This window comes from Podarcis filfolensis (genome assembly GCF_964270895.1).
Source record: "Podarcis filfolensis genome assembly, chromosome: 11".
NCBI lineage: Eukaryota > Metazoa > Chordata > Lepidosauria > Squamata > Lacertidae > Podarcis > Podarcis filfolensis.
The window spans coordinates 40,640,603-40,656,939 of NC_139613.1; the positions used below are offsets into that span (position 1 = coordinate 40,640,603).

At 38.9% G+C, this 16,337-nt stretch overlaps 1 protein-coding gene across 2 annotated transcripts in view; it reads right to left on the bottom strand.

The window, feature by feature from the left end:
• FBXL17 (F-box and leucine rich repeat protein 17) overlaps positions 1-16,337 on the bottom strand; it is a 145,305-nt gene that overhangs the window by 127,528 nt on the left and 1,440 nt on the right. For both annotated transcript variants that reach the window (XR_014539788.1, XM_083576842.1), the window contains exons 2-4: positions 14,474-14,596; positions 13,549-13,806; positions 11,480-11,611 (exon numbers count right to left, since the gene is read on the bottom strand). Coding sequence is in view for 1 of the 2 variants with exons in the window: in XM_083576842.1 (XP_083432968.1) it covers positions 11,480-11,611; positions 13,549-13,806; positions 14,474-14,596 (513 nt within the window). In the remaining variant the exon portion in view is untranslated. The remainder of the gene's footprint in view (positions 1-11,479; positions 11,612-13,548; positions 13,807-14,473; positions 14,597-16,337) is intronic.

Sequence of the window (16,337 nt, forward strand, 5' to 3'; positions counted from 1 at the left end):
TAAGGCCTATGTTAGAAGCTGATGTCTAAACACTCTCTTTAAGGTTACCATCTTAAGCACTATTGCTAAGGAATCCGTCACAAGCAACACACAAAAGTTATGCTGCAATACAGTTGGCCAGCATAAGGCACAAGTTTTATCTAGTGGATCTTGGATCTTTTAATATTTTCTTTATACATTTAAATAAATCTTTATTCAAAACACTATTTCAGTCAAGACTTTTTACTAGTTTAATTCAAGAGATAAACCCATTAAATATTGCTAGCATAAAATATTATTTTAGATTCCAAATCTAAACAACATAGAATCTACCTGTGAGCCATTTTAAGATAGGTAATGAAATGTTAGAATACTTTATCATCATAAAACATTCTGTTACCACTGCTGCTTTTATTTATCTTATGACTGTTTAATTCAAAAGATGCTAAATAAATAGTAGCCAAGATCATAACATTTCTAGAAAGCAAATTATAAAGAATTAATCATCAAAATATTAGCTCAAAAAAACACCAATCAGTGACTCAGTCATTGATATCCAGCAGTAGTTACCTAGGACCCATTGATTTCAATGGGGTCAACTCTTGAGTTGGATATCACCCAGTATAGTTAGCATAAGGTTAGAAGAAAAATTGTGTGTTTTTTTTCTTTTTCTTTTAAGAATATTTTTTATTGGGTTTTACAAGAACAAATTTTAAAAAATGAAAAAAAAAACTTTTAACATATCCATATATGAGATTCTCTGAATCTCGTGACTTCCCCCCATCCCCTGCAAGGGTCCTTAAAATAATTTTTTAATGTTTTTATTTGTTTACAATGGTCTCCTAAGTAAGTTATGAATTTTCCCTATTCTTTTTTTAAAGTCATAATCTTCTTGATTCTTGAGTCTCCCAGTCAGTTTTGCCATTTCAGCATAATCCAGAAGTTTGGTTTGCCATTCTTCCCTAGCCGGGACTGTTGGTTCCTTCCATCTTTGGGCTAATATAATTTTTTTCCCTTTAGCCTCAAAATCAACATGCAAAGCTATGTAAATATAAGGCAGAACTATGAACACTGGTGAAGATAAACATGCTCCTGTATTGCAGGAGGTTGGACTAGATGATCATCAGGGTCCCTTCCAATTCTACAATTCTACTATTCTACAATAAATGCATATGTACGCCAAAAGTAATCACACATCAGACGCACATGATATGAACACAACTCATGGAGATGTGAACACGTACACAACACGTGAAATTCTAATAATACTCAATACTCTTTTCCAGTGGAAAAAAAAATACACAAACAAGTAACAAGTTTTTGTTCCCAAAGCCTCTCTTACACTGTTACAGCAACAGAGAGAGACTGTCTCTAGATACAGAGTTAGCCCCCAGCCCTGTTTTTCTGCTACCATGCTCATTACCAAGTTACAGATGGAAAGTCACAGAGTTTGCAACAGAATTATATGAATTAATTGCATATGAAGATGTTTAATGTACATAATTTACTCCAACTACAGATTTTCCCTGGTTTTGCTTGTTTTGATGAAGACTACGTAAGGCTATATAGTGAACTGACTTCAAGAGGTATCCATGTGAAAGGTTCACCAATGGTAGTGCACAACGTTCAGGGTCTCTTTTTCAAAGAGTATTCAATCATTAACATTATGCAGATGTATGCTAAACCATGACTGAAGGCCAACAATGGAAAGGAATTCACACTACAAGGAAGGAGGGAATGTATGTCCCCAAGGCTGGCTCCTGATGCATTATGACTGCAGTAGGCTAGTTTGAAAAGCATAAATAATTGCTGTTCATGTTCCAAGCCCAAACATAGGATTCATTCATTACAAATAGCATCTCCAAGGCAGATATACTTGTGTCAGGTGGCATCCTGCCCAAAGGAATGCCTTTCCTTTTGGTCCATCCACTCTTACCAGTTTAACAGAGTGCAGGTATGTAACTGCAGTCACACAGCAAAAAGCAGAAAATAATGTGCTACTTAATTATGCATCATATAAAATTACTCTTTCTGTGCATGCATTTCAGAGTTGAAATATCTGGATAAAAGCTCTTATTAAAAATGCACTTTACAATAATTAGAACACACCTAAAACATAAGCAAATGCTAAGGCATTAAACTTGATTTTTATGCAGCAATGATACTTTTCCATGACACTGGCTATAAAAATGTACCTAACATCAAAACAGGTATGAAAATCAGCTACAAAAAATATCTTTGATCAAGGATTTGTTTAATTTAAGGAATTTCCCATGCTTATCCATCAGCAGTGATTACAAAGAGAGATTACATGGAGCTTTAAGAAGGCATTTAATCAAAGAGTTTACCCAGTAAATAAGCTTGGATCAAAATCTAACTGAAGACCCACTTCCTTTATCTTCCGGAGGAGCAGACAAACTGACAACACAAACAATCCAAACATCCTGTTAGCATATCTTATTATTCAGTTACTGCTTACATGTAAAGTGCATGTGTCAGCATTACACTTTGTTCTGGAATATTTGCATACTCAGAAAAACCAAGTGTTTTTTTTCTACATTATGAGGGAAATTTAATTAAAATGCTTAACTGTTTTGAGAGGATGCTGGTAATTCAGTATTCTAACCAGCACCATCTCAAAGCTCCAGACAAACGTAACTTACTACAAAAACAGAAAGATTCAACAACAGATCTCACTCACTACACCAAACTTTATGCTTCCAGGGTGTTCTTTTTAGGCACTATCAACAAACCCCTAAATATCTGCCATGGAGTCCCAGCATCTTTCAGGAAGAGTCTGAGCCACGATGCATGCTCAATTCATGCGGAGTAATGGCAAAGTCACACTGATGCCCCCATCTGAACTGAGGGTGTGACCTAAAACAAAGGTCCACCGCTCTCATTGTTGTAATAAGCAAGCTGCCTTTCAGAGACACTTGTTTTCCCTTATTGATTCTTGCACTGAGGACTTTAGGAGCACCCAGGAGCAAATGTTGAAACCCACAATGTTTTATACGTATTTTCTAGATTGTGCATTTTAGAAGCTTATTACATATGCAGGCATTCTTTTTATGCTATTTTATCCCCGAGGATCATCTAGTCCAACCCCCTGCAATGCAGGAATATGCAGCTGTTCTATATGGAGATTGAACCTGGAGCCCTGGCATTCTCAGCACCATGCTCTAAGTAACTGAGCTATCCACTTGAATCATGTTTTAATTGCCATTTGTTTTCATTTTGCATTTTTTTAGGGGGGGGGGATTACTGTTTATTCATTCAATTCAATAAATAGGTCCACCTAAAGGTAAAGGTCCCCCTGACCATTAGGTTCAGTCATGACCGACTCTGGGGTTGCGGCGCTCATCTCGCTTTATTGGCCGAGGTCACGGGGATTCGAACCGCTGACCTTCTGATCGGCAAGTCCTAGGCTCTGTGGTTTAACCCACAGCGCCACACAAGTCCCTTACATAGCAACTGTTGCTCACTGATTCTATGATTGGTGTAGCATTTTAAATAGTTTTAAACCATTTCTAATTCAGTGTATTTTGTTTTAATGTATTATTTTTAATTTTATTCTGTATATTATTCTGGCATCCTACAGGACAGAGCATTCAGAAATGTACTGTTTATCTTGTAAGGAACCACATCTTCAGAAGAAACAGCTTCAGAATATAATTTGAAACGTATTTTCATAAATTATAAGTTTCACTAATAAAGACTATTCTAACCTTTTAAAGCTTGCGTTTAACAACAACAAAAAAATAGCGCAGCGGTATAAAAGTGTTAAATGGAGGATTCCAGCAGTCCAAACTATGCAAAGAGGTTGGAGGTGGCCAATGACAGATTGGAAAGAAGTAAAAATCTGATGTCAGGCTTGGATGTGCTGAGGAAGTATGGCCTTGACAGAACATTGGAAAGGAGTAAAATTAGGCATAAAGAAAGAATATGAGTGCATGCATACACAGGTGTGAAGAGCCTTGTTTTAAGCTCTGGAATGTATGATACTATGGCACATCAGGAGAAACAGGCCTTTTCATCAAGAACGCATTTTGCAAATCAGTGGCCTAAAGGTCACTTCAATTAAATAAAAAAAAAATCTCTCCCTGCATCATTAGCATCTCTCAGTTCTAGGCTACTTCCCCTAAACAGGTCACAGCTGTAGTTCCATTTTCATTCTTAGGACAAACCCTTTATTCTAATTTCCTGTTGACAGCCACCAGATGCCAGCCACTGCTCTATCATGAAGGCACTGAAACGTGTCACGCCCACATTTGAAATAAAAAGCCAGAAAAATCTCACACAAATTCAATCCTGATGTACACTAATATTTGTTTCACTGTATCTTGCACTCTGAAGTCAAACTAGACTTCAGGTCCTTAATACATTAAGCTTAAGAAGTATATCTAGGAATCAAGTTCTTTTTTTGAAGGAGGCATTTAGAAAGTTACATATATTCCATGATATTTAATGGAGGAAATATTATCTTCGTAACCCCTTTATATTAGGTACAGCCATTTTAAACTTTCAGGACCTAAAATAAAACAGTATTTATATGCTGTTGTAGGATACAATTCATTAATCAGTTTGAGCCTGCTGTTAAGGGTTGGATTTGAGACTCAAGATAACTGAAAGTTCACAACCTTCAACCTGTATTTTAGCAGTTCAAGTCTGGCCTAACTCCACAGAGAAGTAAGCTTTGACAAGTGTTCAGAATAAGATGAGCTGGTGATTATGGCCCACTCTGTGAGGTTTGGGAAGGGAACATCTATCCACTATCAAAAGGTTCCACTCCAGGACAAGGGATGCAGCATTGTAGATGGGGTGGGAATAGCAAAGTATAGAGTAGCTTGCAGTGTAGATGCTCATGCTGTACCTGATTAGTGAACAAAAGGGGACTTTAGTTTCCGCTGCACTCCATCTGGAATATTTTGCAAGGAATATCGAACTTTATACCAGACAAACCATATTCAATTTGCTTTTCAGGATGGGGCCAACCAGCAAATTAAGAGCTGCAAAAAAATGCAACAGTATTTCTCATGTGCAGAAAGAGAACTCAGAAACAATCTGCCAGGCTGTATTTCATACTGATTTATGGCACTATATATGGCCACTGGTCCCACCATATCCTGGCAAATAGAAGGGGAAGAAATGGAGGCAGTGACAGATTTTACCTTCTTGGGCTCCATGATCACTGCAGATGGTGACAGCAGTCACAAAATTAAAAGACGCCTGCTTCTTGAGAGAAAAGCAATGACAAACCTAGACAGCATCTTAAAAAGCAGAGACATCACCTTGCCAACAAAGGTCCGTATAGTTAAAGCTATGGTTTTCCCAGTAGTGATGTATGGAAGTGACAGCTGGACCATAAAGAAGGCTGATCGCCGAAGAATTGATGCTTTTGAATTATGGTGCTGGAGGAGACTCTTGAGAGTCCCATGGACTGCAAAAAGATCAAACCTATCCATTCTGAAGGAAATCAGCCCTGAGTTCTCACTAGGAGGACAGATCCTGAAGCTGAGACTCTAATACTTTGGCCACCTCATGAGAAGAGAAGACTCCCTGGAAAAGACCCTGATGTTGGGAAAGATGGAGGGCACAAGGAGAAGGGGACGACAGAGGATGAGATGGTTGGACAGTGTTCTCGAAACTACCAACATGAATTTGATGAAACTGCAGGAGGCAGTAGAAAACAGGGGTGCCTGGCGTGCTCTGGTCCATGGGGTCATGAATAGTCGGACTCGACTAAACAACAACATAATATTTAGAAATACTGGTATCCAACTCATTTGGAAGCTGTTGTTAAAAAGGTATTAATCAATAATTGCACCTACGCATGATTAGATAGGTCATTACCCTGAAAATATATTATTCAAGTGCAGCAAAGCATGTAGCTTTATGCTTTAGAGCATTAAAATCAGTAGTACAAGTGCAGAGAACAAGAAAATACACACACTGGCCATTGTAAATAAGAAAATTATGGCTGCATAGGATCATTTTTTCCTTTATTTGTAATCTACTGTTTCCAGGCATTTTATTGTTGTACCAAGGACACAAAGATATTTTAGTAGCATCTCTAACGTCAACACTGCCACCTAAAGGTCATAAGAAACAAATACATTTTTCCAGCAACATTTGCAAATCACAACACTTAGCATTTAAAAAACTAGTATGTTATATTGTATCTGTTAGGGACTGTTGCCCATACAGATGGGAAGAGTCACGTTTTGTGAGAATAAGAAGAAATTACAGACCAGATTGTTATCAATTGTACTGGTTCAATTATTAGTTTAAGTAAGCTATGTTGGTTTAGGAGTATTTCAAGCATATCTTAAGAGTATTTACTTAACTGTTCCTGTAACATTTTAAAGACTGGTTAACTTGTTGTTTTAATTAAACTAGGCTTCTAGGAAGACTGTTTCCATTTCAATTTGGAACAGTAGGATAATTGCTAATACAGCTAGCAAGTCTCCACAGATTTTGAGCAGAACAACTGGTAACCCAAACACCCAAAAGTTTCATTAAACCTATTTTCATAATATTTAAAAAGGGAACGCGTTCTCATGTTTCTGACTCTTGTTTTGCAGAAGCTGACTGCTGAAGCCCAAGAATTTCAAAAGTTTGGGAGGGATGAGTGGGACGGGGGGGGGGGGACGGGGACAGCCAGTGCAGATATTTTCTTATGAAAGCTAAACACAGTGTACTGGATAATATATTAAATAGTGTCTATAGTAACCCATAATGTTGCACCAAAAAAAGAGGAGGAAGTTCACTCTGAACAATAGCAGAACTACTCAGGCTGATCATGCCTCTGGATAGCTAAAATGGTTATCAACTTGTTTTTCATGTTGTAAGCCGAATTGAGCATGGTTTTAACGATGGAAAGGTGGGATACAAATAAAATGATGTATGCAGGTATATACTTTTTACCTTGTGTTGTTCAACTCGATGCTGGTGTACTGCCCAATAGCATAACTGATTAAGTAATGTAAAACCACTTAACTTTAAGTGAAGAAGAATGAGTAACAAAATGGCTTTGACAAGCTTCAGCTGAAGTGTCAGACCTGAACTAGCAAGGTATAGGAGAGAGTGGTGGCAAGGGCAAAAGAGACTCATTCAAATCCTCACTTGGGCATAAAACTCACTAGGTGGCCTTGGGCCAGTTACAACTTCCCAGCCTAACTTACAACACCGGGTTACTGTGGGGATAAAAAATAGAGGTAAAACTATAAACATCACACACAGAGAGCTTTACTGCGGTCCATAGACCCAAAGTACACAGTACAACAATAGTAAAAAACCAACAGTTACCGCTCTCAGAAAGAAGGCCAGGATATAGAGCAAATCCAACATTGCATGAGCAGACTTCCACTCACAATAGACTTTACTTTCCTCTCCTCCTTGGGAGTCCCACCCCAAGATCTGCTCATGATGGTCCCCAACCCTCCAGAGTAGATTTTGAGAATGTGGAGTAGAAAGAGAAAGCGAAGCCGTGTTGTACAAGCAAAAGTCCATTCTACTCATACATGGACAGTATTCAATACCAACCATAAAGTTAAAGGTATAGGGACCCCTGACAATTAAGTCCAGTTGTGAATGACTCTGGAGTTGTGGTGCTCATCTCGCTTTACAGGCCGAGGGAGCCAGCGTTTGTCCGCTTCCGCAGACAGCTTTTCCGGGTCATGTGGCCAGCATGACTACGCTGCTTCTGGCGAAACCAGAGCAGCTCACGGAAACGCCATTTACCTTCCTGCCGGATCGGTACCTATTTATCTACTTGCACTGCGTGCTTTTGAACTGTTAGGTTGCCAGGAGCTGGGACCGAACAACGGGAGCTCACTCCATCGCGGGGATTTGAACCGCCGACCTTTCGACTGGCAAGCCCAAGTGGCACAGTGGTTTAATCCACAGCGATACCAACCATAAAATAGGATAAATAAAATAAGCAAGGAACGAAATACAAGAGTAAGCTAAATTTTAAGATTTCAAATCCCACATTTCTTCTTACATGCTAAGATTCTAGGCACATGTGTTTTATACTGCATTTCTGAATGTTTTTTCCCCTTAACTGATGTATAAAGATATAGAACTGCATTCTAGATATTCATTGCACTCTTTACTAATCAAAACTGCCTAGCTACTCTGCTAACATGCCTCTAACAGTCTCTGATGCACGTTGACTTGGCTGTAGGATGCTGCTGAAGTAGAGTGCCCTTAGGCCTGAAACGAACTGATAAATCATTGTGTGTAAAGAGTATTCTGAGGAACTCGGTACAAAGAATTGTTTTGTGGCAATGAGACTATGGCATGCTCCAGGCTGAAAAACCTGAGAGCCTTCATGACATGTCAGCATGAAGCTATTGCATTTTTATTACATACGCACACATTCTATACTGCAAGCACAGTTCAGAAAAAAAATATTCCATCACTGAACACAGCGGTGCCAGGGAGAAGCAGAAAGCCAGTACAGTGAATGACCAAAGGCAAAAAAGGGTCACTATGTGCACAGTAGAATACAAGAATGGCAATGAGTTCTCTCTAATCTTTACATCAATCATCAAAGCTAGGCTGATATATTTCCATACTGCATAAGGGAAGAGGTGGTGAACCTAAGAGAGAGCAGCTTACTTTCTAAAGCAAGGATGAGAACCTGTGGCCCTCCAGATGCTCTTGACTGCAACTCCCATCATCCTTGGTCACTGGAGCTGATGGGATTCGGACAACAGCAGCCAAAGGACCACAGATTCCCAATCCCCATTCTACAGGCTGGTGAAATTGTGGGTGAAGCAAGATCTGAACCAGGCATGTACTTGGTCCCTATGCTCATTCTCAAAACAAGGATATATATTTGTACAGAAGCAGCAATTTAACTAAATTCACTCAACGGTGGTGTTCACGTGCAGTAAATTATGATTTGCTGTTATGAGCATGAGTCTTGGGTGCTTTCTCTCTCATGCACATAAAGACCAGAAGAGATTGAAAGCTTCACTTTTAAATAAACTGCAGTTTCTTTATTATGCTCCAAACTGCGGGGAAATTTCAGTGATATCCAATGATCTCCAGTCCAGGTTCTGGAGCAGATTTTGGGGGCATGCATGGGGGCTGCAATGGGAAGGAGGGAGAAACCACACTGAGGAAGCAGGCTGACAGTGTTTGATGTCAACCTCTGGTTTATCCTGTGGATTAGCAAAACCAGAACATCAAATCATGTTTTGTTAACTAAACTACAATTCCCTACTGGCAATATATTCAAAAGTGAAAGCTCACTGTAACAAAGGAAGCTTACAGAGCTCATTCTCATAACTAACCATGATTTGTTGTTATGCATATAGAATTTGACTGCAGAATTATTATTTGCGGGGTGCCACAAAATGTGCAGAGTCTTTACCACACTACACCCAGCACAAACAAAACATGGTATGTGTCCAATGAGTCTTTGTTGCTGACCAGCTAGCAGAAAAATGCTAAATGTCTGCTTTGAGTCACCAGGTGTGGTGCCTTTATAGGTTCTTATGCCGCTCATAGAGATGCAGCATATTTTCTGGTCGCTTCCAAGTCCAGCTTTGCAATTACAACTGAGTCCTTGTCACATAATATAAATTATATAGAAAACAAAATGTAACTGTTCAATCAGAAGCCCATTAACTGGTACTATATTTCCATTTTTATCTGAAAATTATCACTGTCTCATATTTTTGTGCCCCAAGACACCACTTTTTGGCCCTCCTTTATTTGGAGAAAGTTGGATACAGTGCTCAATATTTCAAAATCACAGATACAAACAGGACTGCTCTGAACGCCACACAGCTCTAAAAACTTTAGCTACCACTTCTTTAAGTTATGAATACTCTCAACTGGGACCCTCCAAGTTCTTGGGCATGAGGAGGCATTTTTTGTACTTGAACTTTTATTATCTGAATCCTTCAGAATGACCAAGTCTCCTTTACTCTTCCCTTCATTGTGTGGGGAAACAAACCAATAAGTCACAGTAAATCATAGCTTCTCGTTATGTGCAAAATAAGAACTACGGTTCGTGACTTTCAACAAGCCATCTAGCTTAGTGTTGTTACATTAATTGACAGTGGCTGTTCAGAGTTTACAAAAGGGATCTTTTCCAGAACCACCTGGAGATGCCAGAAGTCACTGTTTAAACCTATGCTTATGAGTTGGTATCTGAATATACTGAGGTTTTCTTAGAAAGCTTAGTTGTTTCTTTGAAGAAGAAATGAGCCACAATGTTTCCTACTCTTGATACACCAGTAAAAGAAACTTTAATGTACTTATCTAGTGCCTTGACAGTGATCTATATTAGACTTTTTAAAAGGTCAGAAAAAACAAATCACTTAGTAGAACATGGAATCAGCAGTCTATCCAACACAGAAGACATGAAACTGATTGACTACTCAAATTCCTATGACTTCCATAATAGACATTTGATTGACTTGCAATGAAGATCTAATACACCGGAGATCTAATACAATTATTTTGAGTTTTGGATGGCCATAAGAAAGTGTTGGTTCTCCAGTTTCAACAGTTGTATAAGAAGCATCTAATTGAAGAGTGCCATGTTTCACACCTAAGACTGATTAATGTCAATATTTTCAGAATTATCACAAGAAAATTACTCTGAGTAGGCCCACTGAAATTAATGGGCCCAAGCTAATCATGTCCACTAACTTGAATGGGTCTACTCTTAAGCAGGACTAAAACTGCTCTGAGTCAGTGAAGTACAGCACTATGGATTGTATCCACCTAGTCCATCGCAGTTTTAATCTGAAATCTTAGGCGCAGTACCGCACCCATAGCTCAGAAACTGCTTGTGCCAATGAAATTCCCTGTCACAAAATGCGCCTAGGAGTTTTCAACACTGCGTAAATGGCAAGCCCGATATAAGTGGGAAGGAAGTTCATTAACAGGGTACAGTTGTGACAGCCATGTGTTTGTACCCAGTGTGTTGTATCCATAAGAATATTGCCATTCTACGCAGAAGTTCCATTTTGCTCTTAATGCAGATTCCACCATGAATAAGACTATTTATTTTAAGTCATCAAATCTGGTAGCCAACATGACACCTTGTAGTCATATAAAGCAGGTTCTTCACATGTAAACATACATGTTTATAAGCTAAGCCCGTGTAAAGTTTTAACATGGCACTGCAAAAGTGTACAAAGATCTTCAGAGAATATTTTGTATCCAACAGAATAGAAATGCTTAGCTAGCATTATTACTTTTCTATCAACTACTGAATCACACAAGGCAAAGCCAATTCCCCAATTAAGTGTAGCATGTTTGCCCAAAGAAAAGTATTAACCAATATGAACTGAATTCTAAGAATTAGCTTTTTAATCACTATGTGTATTGTAGGTTAACACTCTCAGAATATGGACATAGGTTTCTAACACTTCAAAACTCAGTTAAGATACACAGATAAAATGTTGGATGTAGGCGAGTATAAAAGAGGGTGTAGGCATTTTTTTATTTAAATACAAGACAAAATACTTACTAATTTGTTTTCCTGCATGTATATTCTCTGTAACTTCAGGCATCCTTTAGCTATGATTATCATTCCTTCATCTGAGATCTTGTAACACTGCCCAAAATGAATATCTTTCAGTTCTCTGCACTCTGATCCGAGCTGCAAATGAAATTAACACACGCATAAATATATAACGCTAACATTGCCTTCAATTTATGGTGTATATACAAGCATTACATTGCTAAACAATTAGTTCAGATTTTAACTAACACATTAGCCAAGAGGCCACATTGCTCTCAAAATAGGAAATTGAATGACAGTATAGATTTCAGCAATCCAAGTAAGAGAACAGGTGTATTAGATTTAGCCATATCCAACATGTATCAATAACCAGAAACAAATTGTATTGTGCACACCAGAAGCTCAGAATTCCCATTATCACCACCAAATCAATAAAACAGTCTTGCCTGTAGAAGCTGAAAAGTTGTAAAGATGTCTCTAACTTAAAAAGTTACTGTAGTTGTCAAGAAAAAAGAAAAGGCTTATAGTTAGATTTCAAGGATACTATTACTAGCAAATGCACTTTGTTTTTAACAGTCAAACCTTGGTTCCCGAACTCCTCCATTTTGGAACATTTCGGCTCCTGAACGCTGAAAACCCAGAAGTAACTGCTTTAGTTTTCGAACGATTTTCGGAAGCCGAACAGCTTCTGAGCCGCATTTGTCATATTTCCCCATTGACTTTGCAGCCACCCCATTGATCCTCGGTTTCCAAACTTTTCGGAAGCCGAACAGTCTTCCAGAATGGATTAAGTTCGAAAACCAAGGTTCCACTGTAGTATAGTTCTTTCTAATGTCATACTCTAGTCCACCAGAACAGAATCTGTGACTATTTGCAAAGTACATGGAAGATATTCATCCATCACTTAAGAATGTATTTTCTTCTTCTTCTTCTAATTGGTAGGTTTAAAAAAATGGTAGGTGGGCAGGATAAAACTTTTCACTTGGATCCAAACTTCACCCTCCATGCATGGAATAGATCCTTCTGTCCATGGAAAACTTTTGATCTACCTGAGTGATTCAACCAGCACCACCTCCTACACTCTTCTGGATGCTCCCTCAACTTTCTAAAGCAGTTGTTCAGATGGCATAAGGGGGCTGCAGGAGGGAGGGGAAACTGGCAGAAGTAATCTGTTCCTCAAGAACTCTGCTCAGGAAACGTTCTTGCCCATTGGGAACAAAATACTCTGAAGTACCCACTAAGATGCTGTGTTATGCCAAGTTCAGACATGTTAAGCGCAGTAACTCTGATGAGAGGGAGAAATATGTTTAGAACAGGTAAAAGCTTCACAGGGGGTACAAGGAAGTAATGTCTAAAAGGCAGGGTATAAGATTGTAGGACACCCCCCCCCAAAGACCATAATCCACTGAAAAGAGAAATAGCTCAAAACAGTGTGATAGGGCTAAGAATTTCACATTTAGATTCAAAATGGCCTGCAAAATTTGCAGGTCTCTAATAAACATATAATGTCACTAGCAGTCTGGAAATTTAATAGCGGCTACAGCAGCAGAAGTTTGAGTGGCTCAGAAAACACCCAAACTGGAGCTCTAGACAAAAAGCCCAAAAAAACTGTTTCCTGGGTTCTAAAACTGGGGTTTGCACACAGCACAGTTAGAGCTAGTTATGGCGTATTGGTTGTATTCAGTAAGAGCTATGGATACATAGCTAAAGAACTGTGGGTACAGACAATTTTGAAAAAACGTTCTTCCATGTGCTGAGATTCCTGTATTGTAGGGGGTTGGATTAGATGACCCTCATGATACCTTCCATGATTCCCAGAACAGAAAATTCAACTTCTTTTAGCCCTTGATTTGTCCTTTTATTTTACTATCATATACCATCTAATGTATACCTTTGAGGTCAATGTAAACTGGAAATATAAACATTTTGTTCTGACAACAACAGCATACTCCTAGACATGTTCCCGAATTTGGGTAGGGGCTACTCCCAAGTGGACATAAAAGTGCAGCTTAAAATATTCAAAAACAATGTAATTTTATATATATATAAAATACTTTCACCAATATTTAGTTCACCTGCTTGAGTCCTTCATCAGTGAGTCGATCCTGGTTGCCCACATGTACCTTCTGCAGTTGAGGACACTGTGAAGCCACTGCAATTATAGACGTATCAGACAGCTGTTTACATCTATACGCGGTATATCTTAGAAGTCCAGGACATTTAGATGCTAATATACATACTCCTGTATCCGATACGTTACGGCAATCTGAAATATTGATTTCAGTTATATTCTGGCTTCTTGATGCAATTCTTTCCAGTAACTCATCGGTGACCTGTCAAAAACAATTTGAATAGGTAACATTCATATTCTCAGTTTTATCTGTATTTTTAAAGAAAAAATCAAGCCTATACATTCACAACAGCATTTGTACCAAACCAAGTTAGTACTTTCACTACAAGTTTGGCCTCCATGCATTCCTGCTCAACTTAAATTTTAGGAGCCTTTTGCTGCAAATAATGATTTTTTTTCAGCACTATGTCTGACCAATGGATACCACCTCAATAGCCCCTCCAGATTTCCCCCCCCAAAAAAACCTGCTCATCAGATTTGCCCAAGGCTGCCACAACAGCTACAACAAAGGTACTGTTGTTCCCTTGCACTGGGAACAGATACGTAATCCTTTTTCAGATAATCAGGCTCTAAGCTTCTTTAGATTATGAAAAATGTAATGCAGGTTGTGTCATTATATAATTCACCATCATACTAAATATGCATCTATTCAGTCAATGAAAGCAACTTAATATATTCATGTGTGTGGTTCAACACAGGCTTTTAAGACAGCCAGTCCTGTGAATGAAGGAATTCACAAAACTCGTTATGTTTTCTATAAAAAATATGGGCTGAAAAGTGAAACAGGTATCACTTTTATCAGAGGAAGACAAAGGAATTGCTTTAATTTGATTAAAAGAATTCAGATTTCAACGTAGCTTCCTTCATACCTGCTGACGACTACTGAGATCCAATTGCTTCCAAAACTGGAAATCTAAACAGAGGTCACGCCAATATTTACAAACCAACGATGCTGAAAGACATCGCTCGTTCAAAGATAAGTTGGAAAATATCTATGAAAGAAAAAAAGGAAGAGTTAAGAGAAAGTGAAATGCCTTTCTTTCCAAAGTTCTTTCCAAAGACATGCCCTTTCTATCATTTCTATCACTTTCTTTCCAAAGTTCTTTCCAAAGACACGCCCTTTCTATCATTCTTCCAAGGCTTTCATTCTTCTAATAAGCTTTGGACAAATATATTTGTTTAAAACAAAGAAAATGGATTTCCCTCCAGCTATGCATCCCTCATTATTTCACCAATTTTCTACTTTCCATTAAGTAATAGAGGTGATGACAATTTTGCATGTGGTCAATTGATGCACAACCAACCTGCGGGTCTTTTTGGACCCAGAAGAGAGCAGAATGTGAGTTGGGTGGGAAAGAACGGGGCAGGCTTATGCTTGCTCCGTCAACATGCACAGAAACCAGGAATGCAACACCTGTGCAAATGGGGGGGTTGTCTGTGTCTACAGTGATAAGCATTCAACTTGATACTATGAACAATCTATATATTAGGTAATTTGACAGTCCCATGCAGATGAGCAGCGCCATCTTGAGTGAAAACCTTAAGACCCTGGTCAGCAACTAACTGTCCTAGAAAGCTGATGGGGCAGCAACTCCACCCACACCTCATAAAATGACTTGCCAACAATTACTGTTACCACAGACATTTTCTCATTTCATGCTTTGTAACTAAAAAGTTGGGCGGCATTTTTTTGGCGGGGGATTCCATCTACCTAATTCATTTCTGGAGTGTGTGTGCGAGTGATGGTTGCAGTTTCTGTGTGTGTGTGTGTGTGTGTGTGTGAGAGAGAGAGAGAGAGAGAGAGAGAGAGAGAGAGAGATAAGGCATTCTCCCCAATGTTATGGGTGTCCATTTGTAAGTGAACTTCATCCTGAGGCATAGGAAAGGCTTGGACAGGGCCCTTGAAACAATCACACGCTCCTCAGCATTTTATACATACATCACCTTGTCAGGCAACAGTCTTCCACAACATCCCCAACCCCTTTACACAATATATTCTGTGCTGTTGTCAGCCAGTGCAGGGAAAGCAAAGAGGAGCAGATTGAAAGCAGCTCCAAGACATAACTGACAGGGGCTTTCCACCTTTAGCTCCCATTTACAATTCTTGGGGATATATCTCATAGAAAACTACCACAAACCAGGATTTTAACTTCGGTAAGCCATATACAGTGATTACTCTGTTCTTAAGCTCCAAGCTATCTATTCTCATGAAGCCTTTCCTTAGGCTTTTTCAAGAGCTTAATGCACTGATGTGAGATTCAGCTATCCTGAGAATGTTCCCTGGAAACACTCTTTGCTTCTTTTAACCTTGCAGGTCAGAAATCACCCTTTCTCAACTTTTCAGACTTCCTCATTCCACCAGCTCCAGTCCAGTGTAGCAGGCTCATCTAGTACTCACACCAGTCTTTGAACCTTAACTACTCAGGTGTTCCCATAATACTGCTTTGTTTTGTTCCATAAAGGCAGGATTACTACAAAATGTGCCTCTTTGTGCTATTAAGCTATCAACAATGCTATTAAGCACTGTTTCCATGCGAACCAATTCTAATTATATCAGCATGTGCAACTAACTTGGGGAAGTGACTATTCTGGATTAAATGATATGACCAATACCAAGCTCTGTCAAGACAGGGACTCCATTTCAATCAAGAACCATTACTATTTCACCTTCAGCTGGATTAGCGTCTAGTGTTTTAAGTAAAAACTTGTGAACTGAGTAGAAACGCTTGTGCA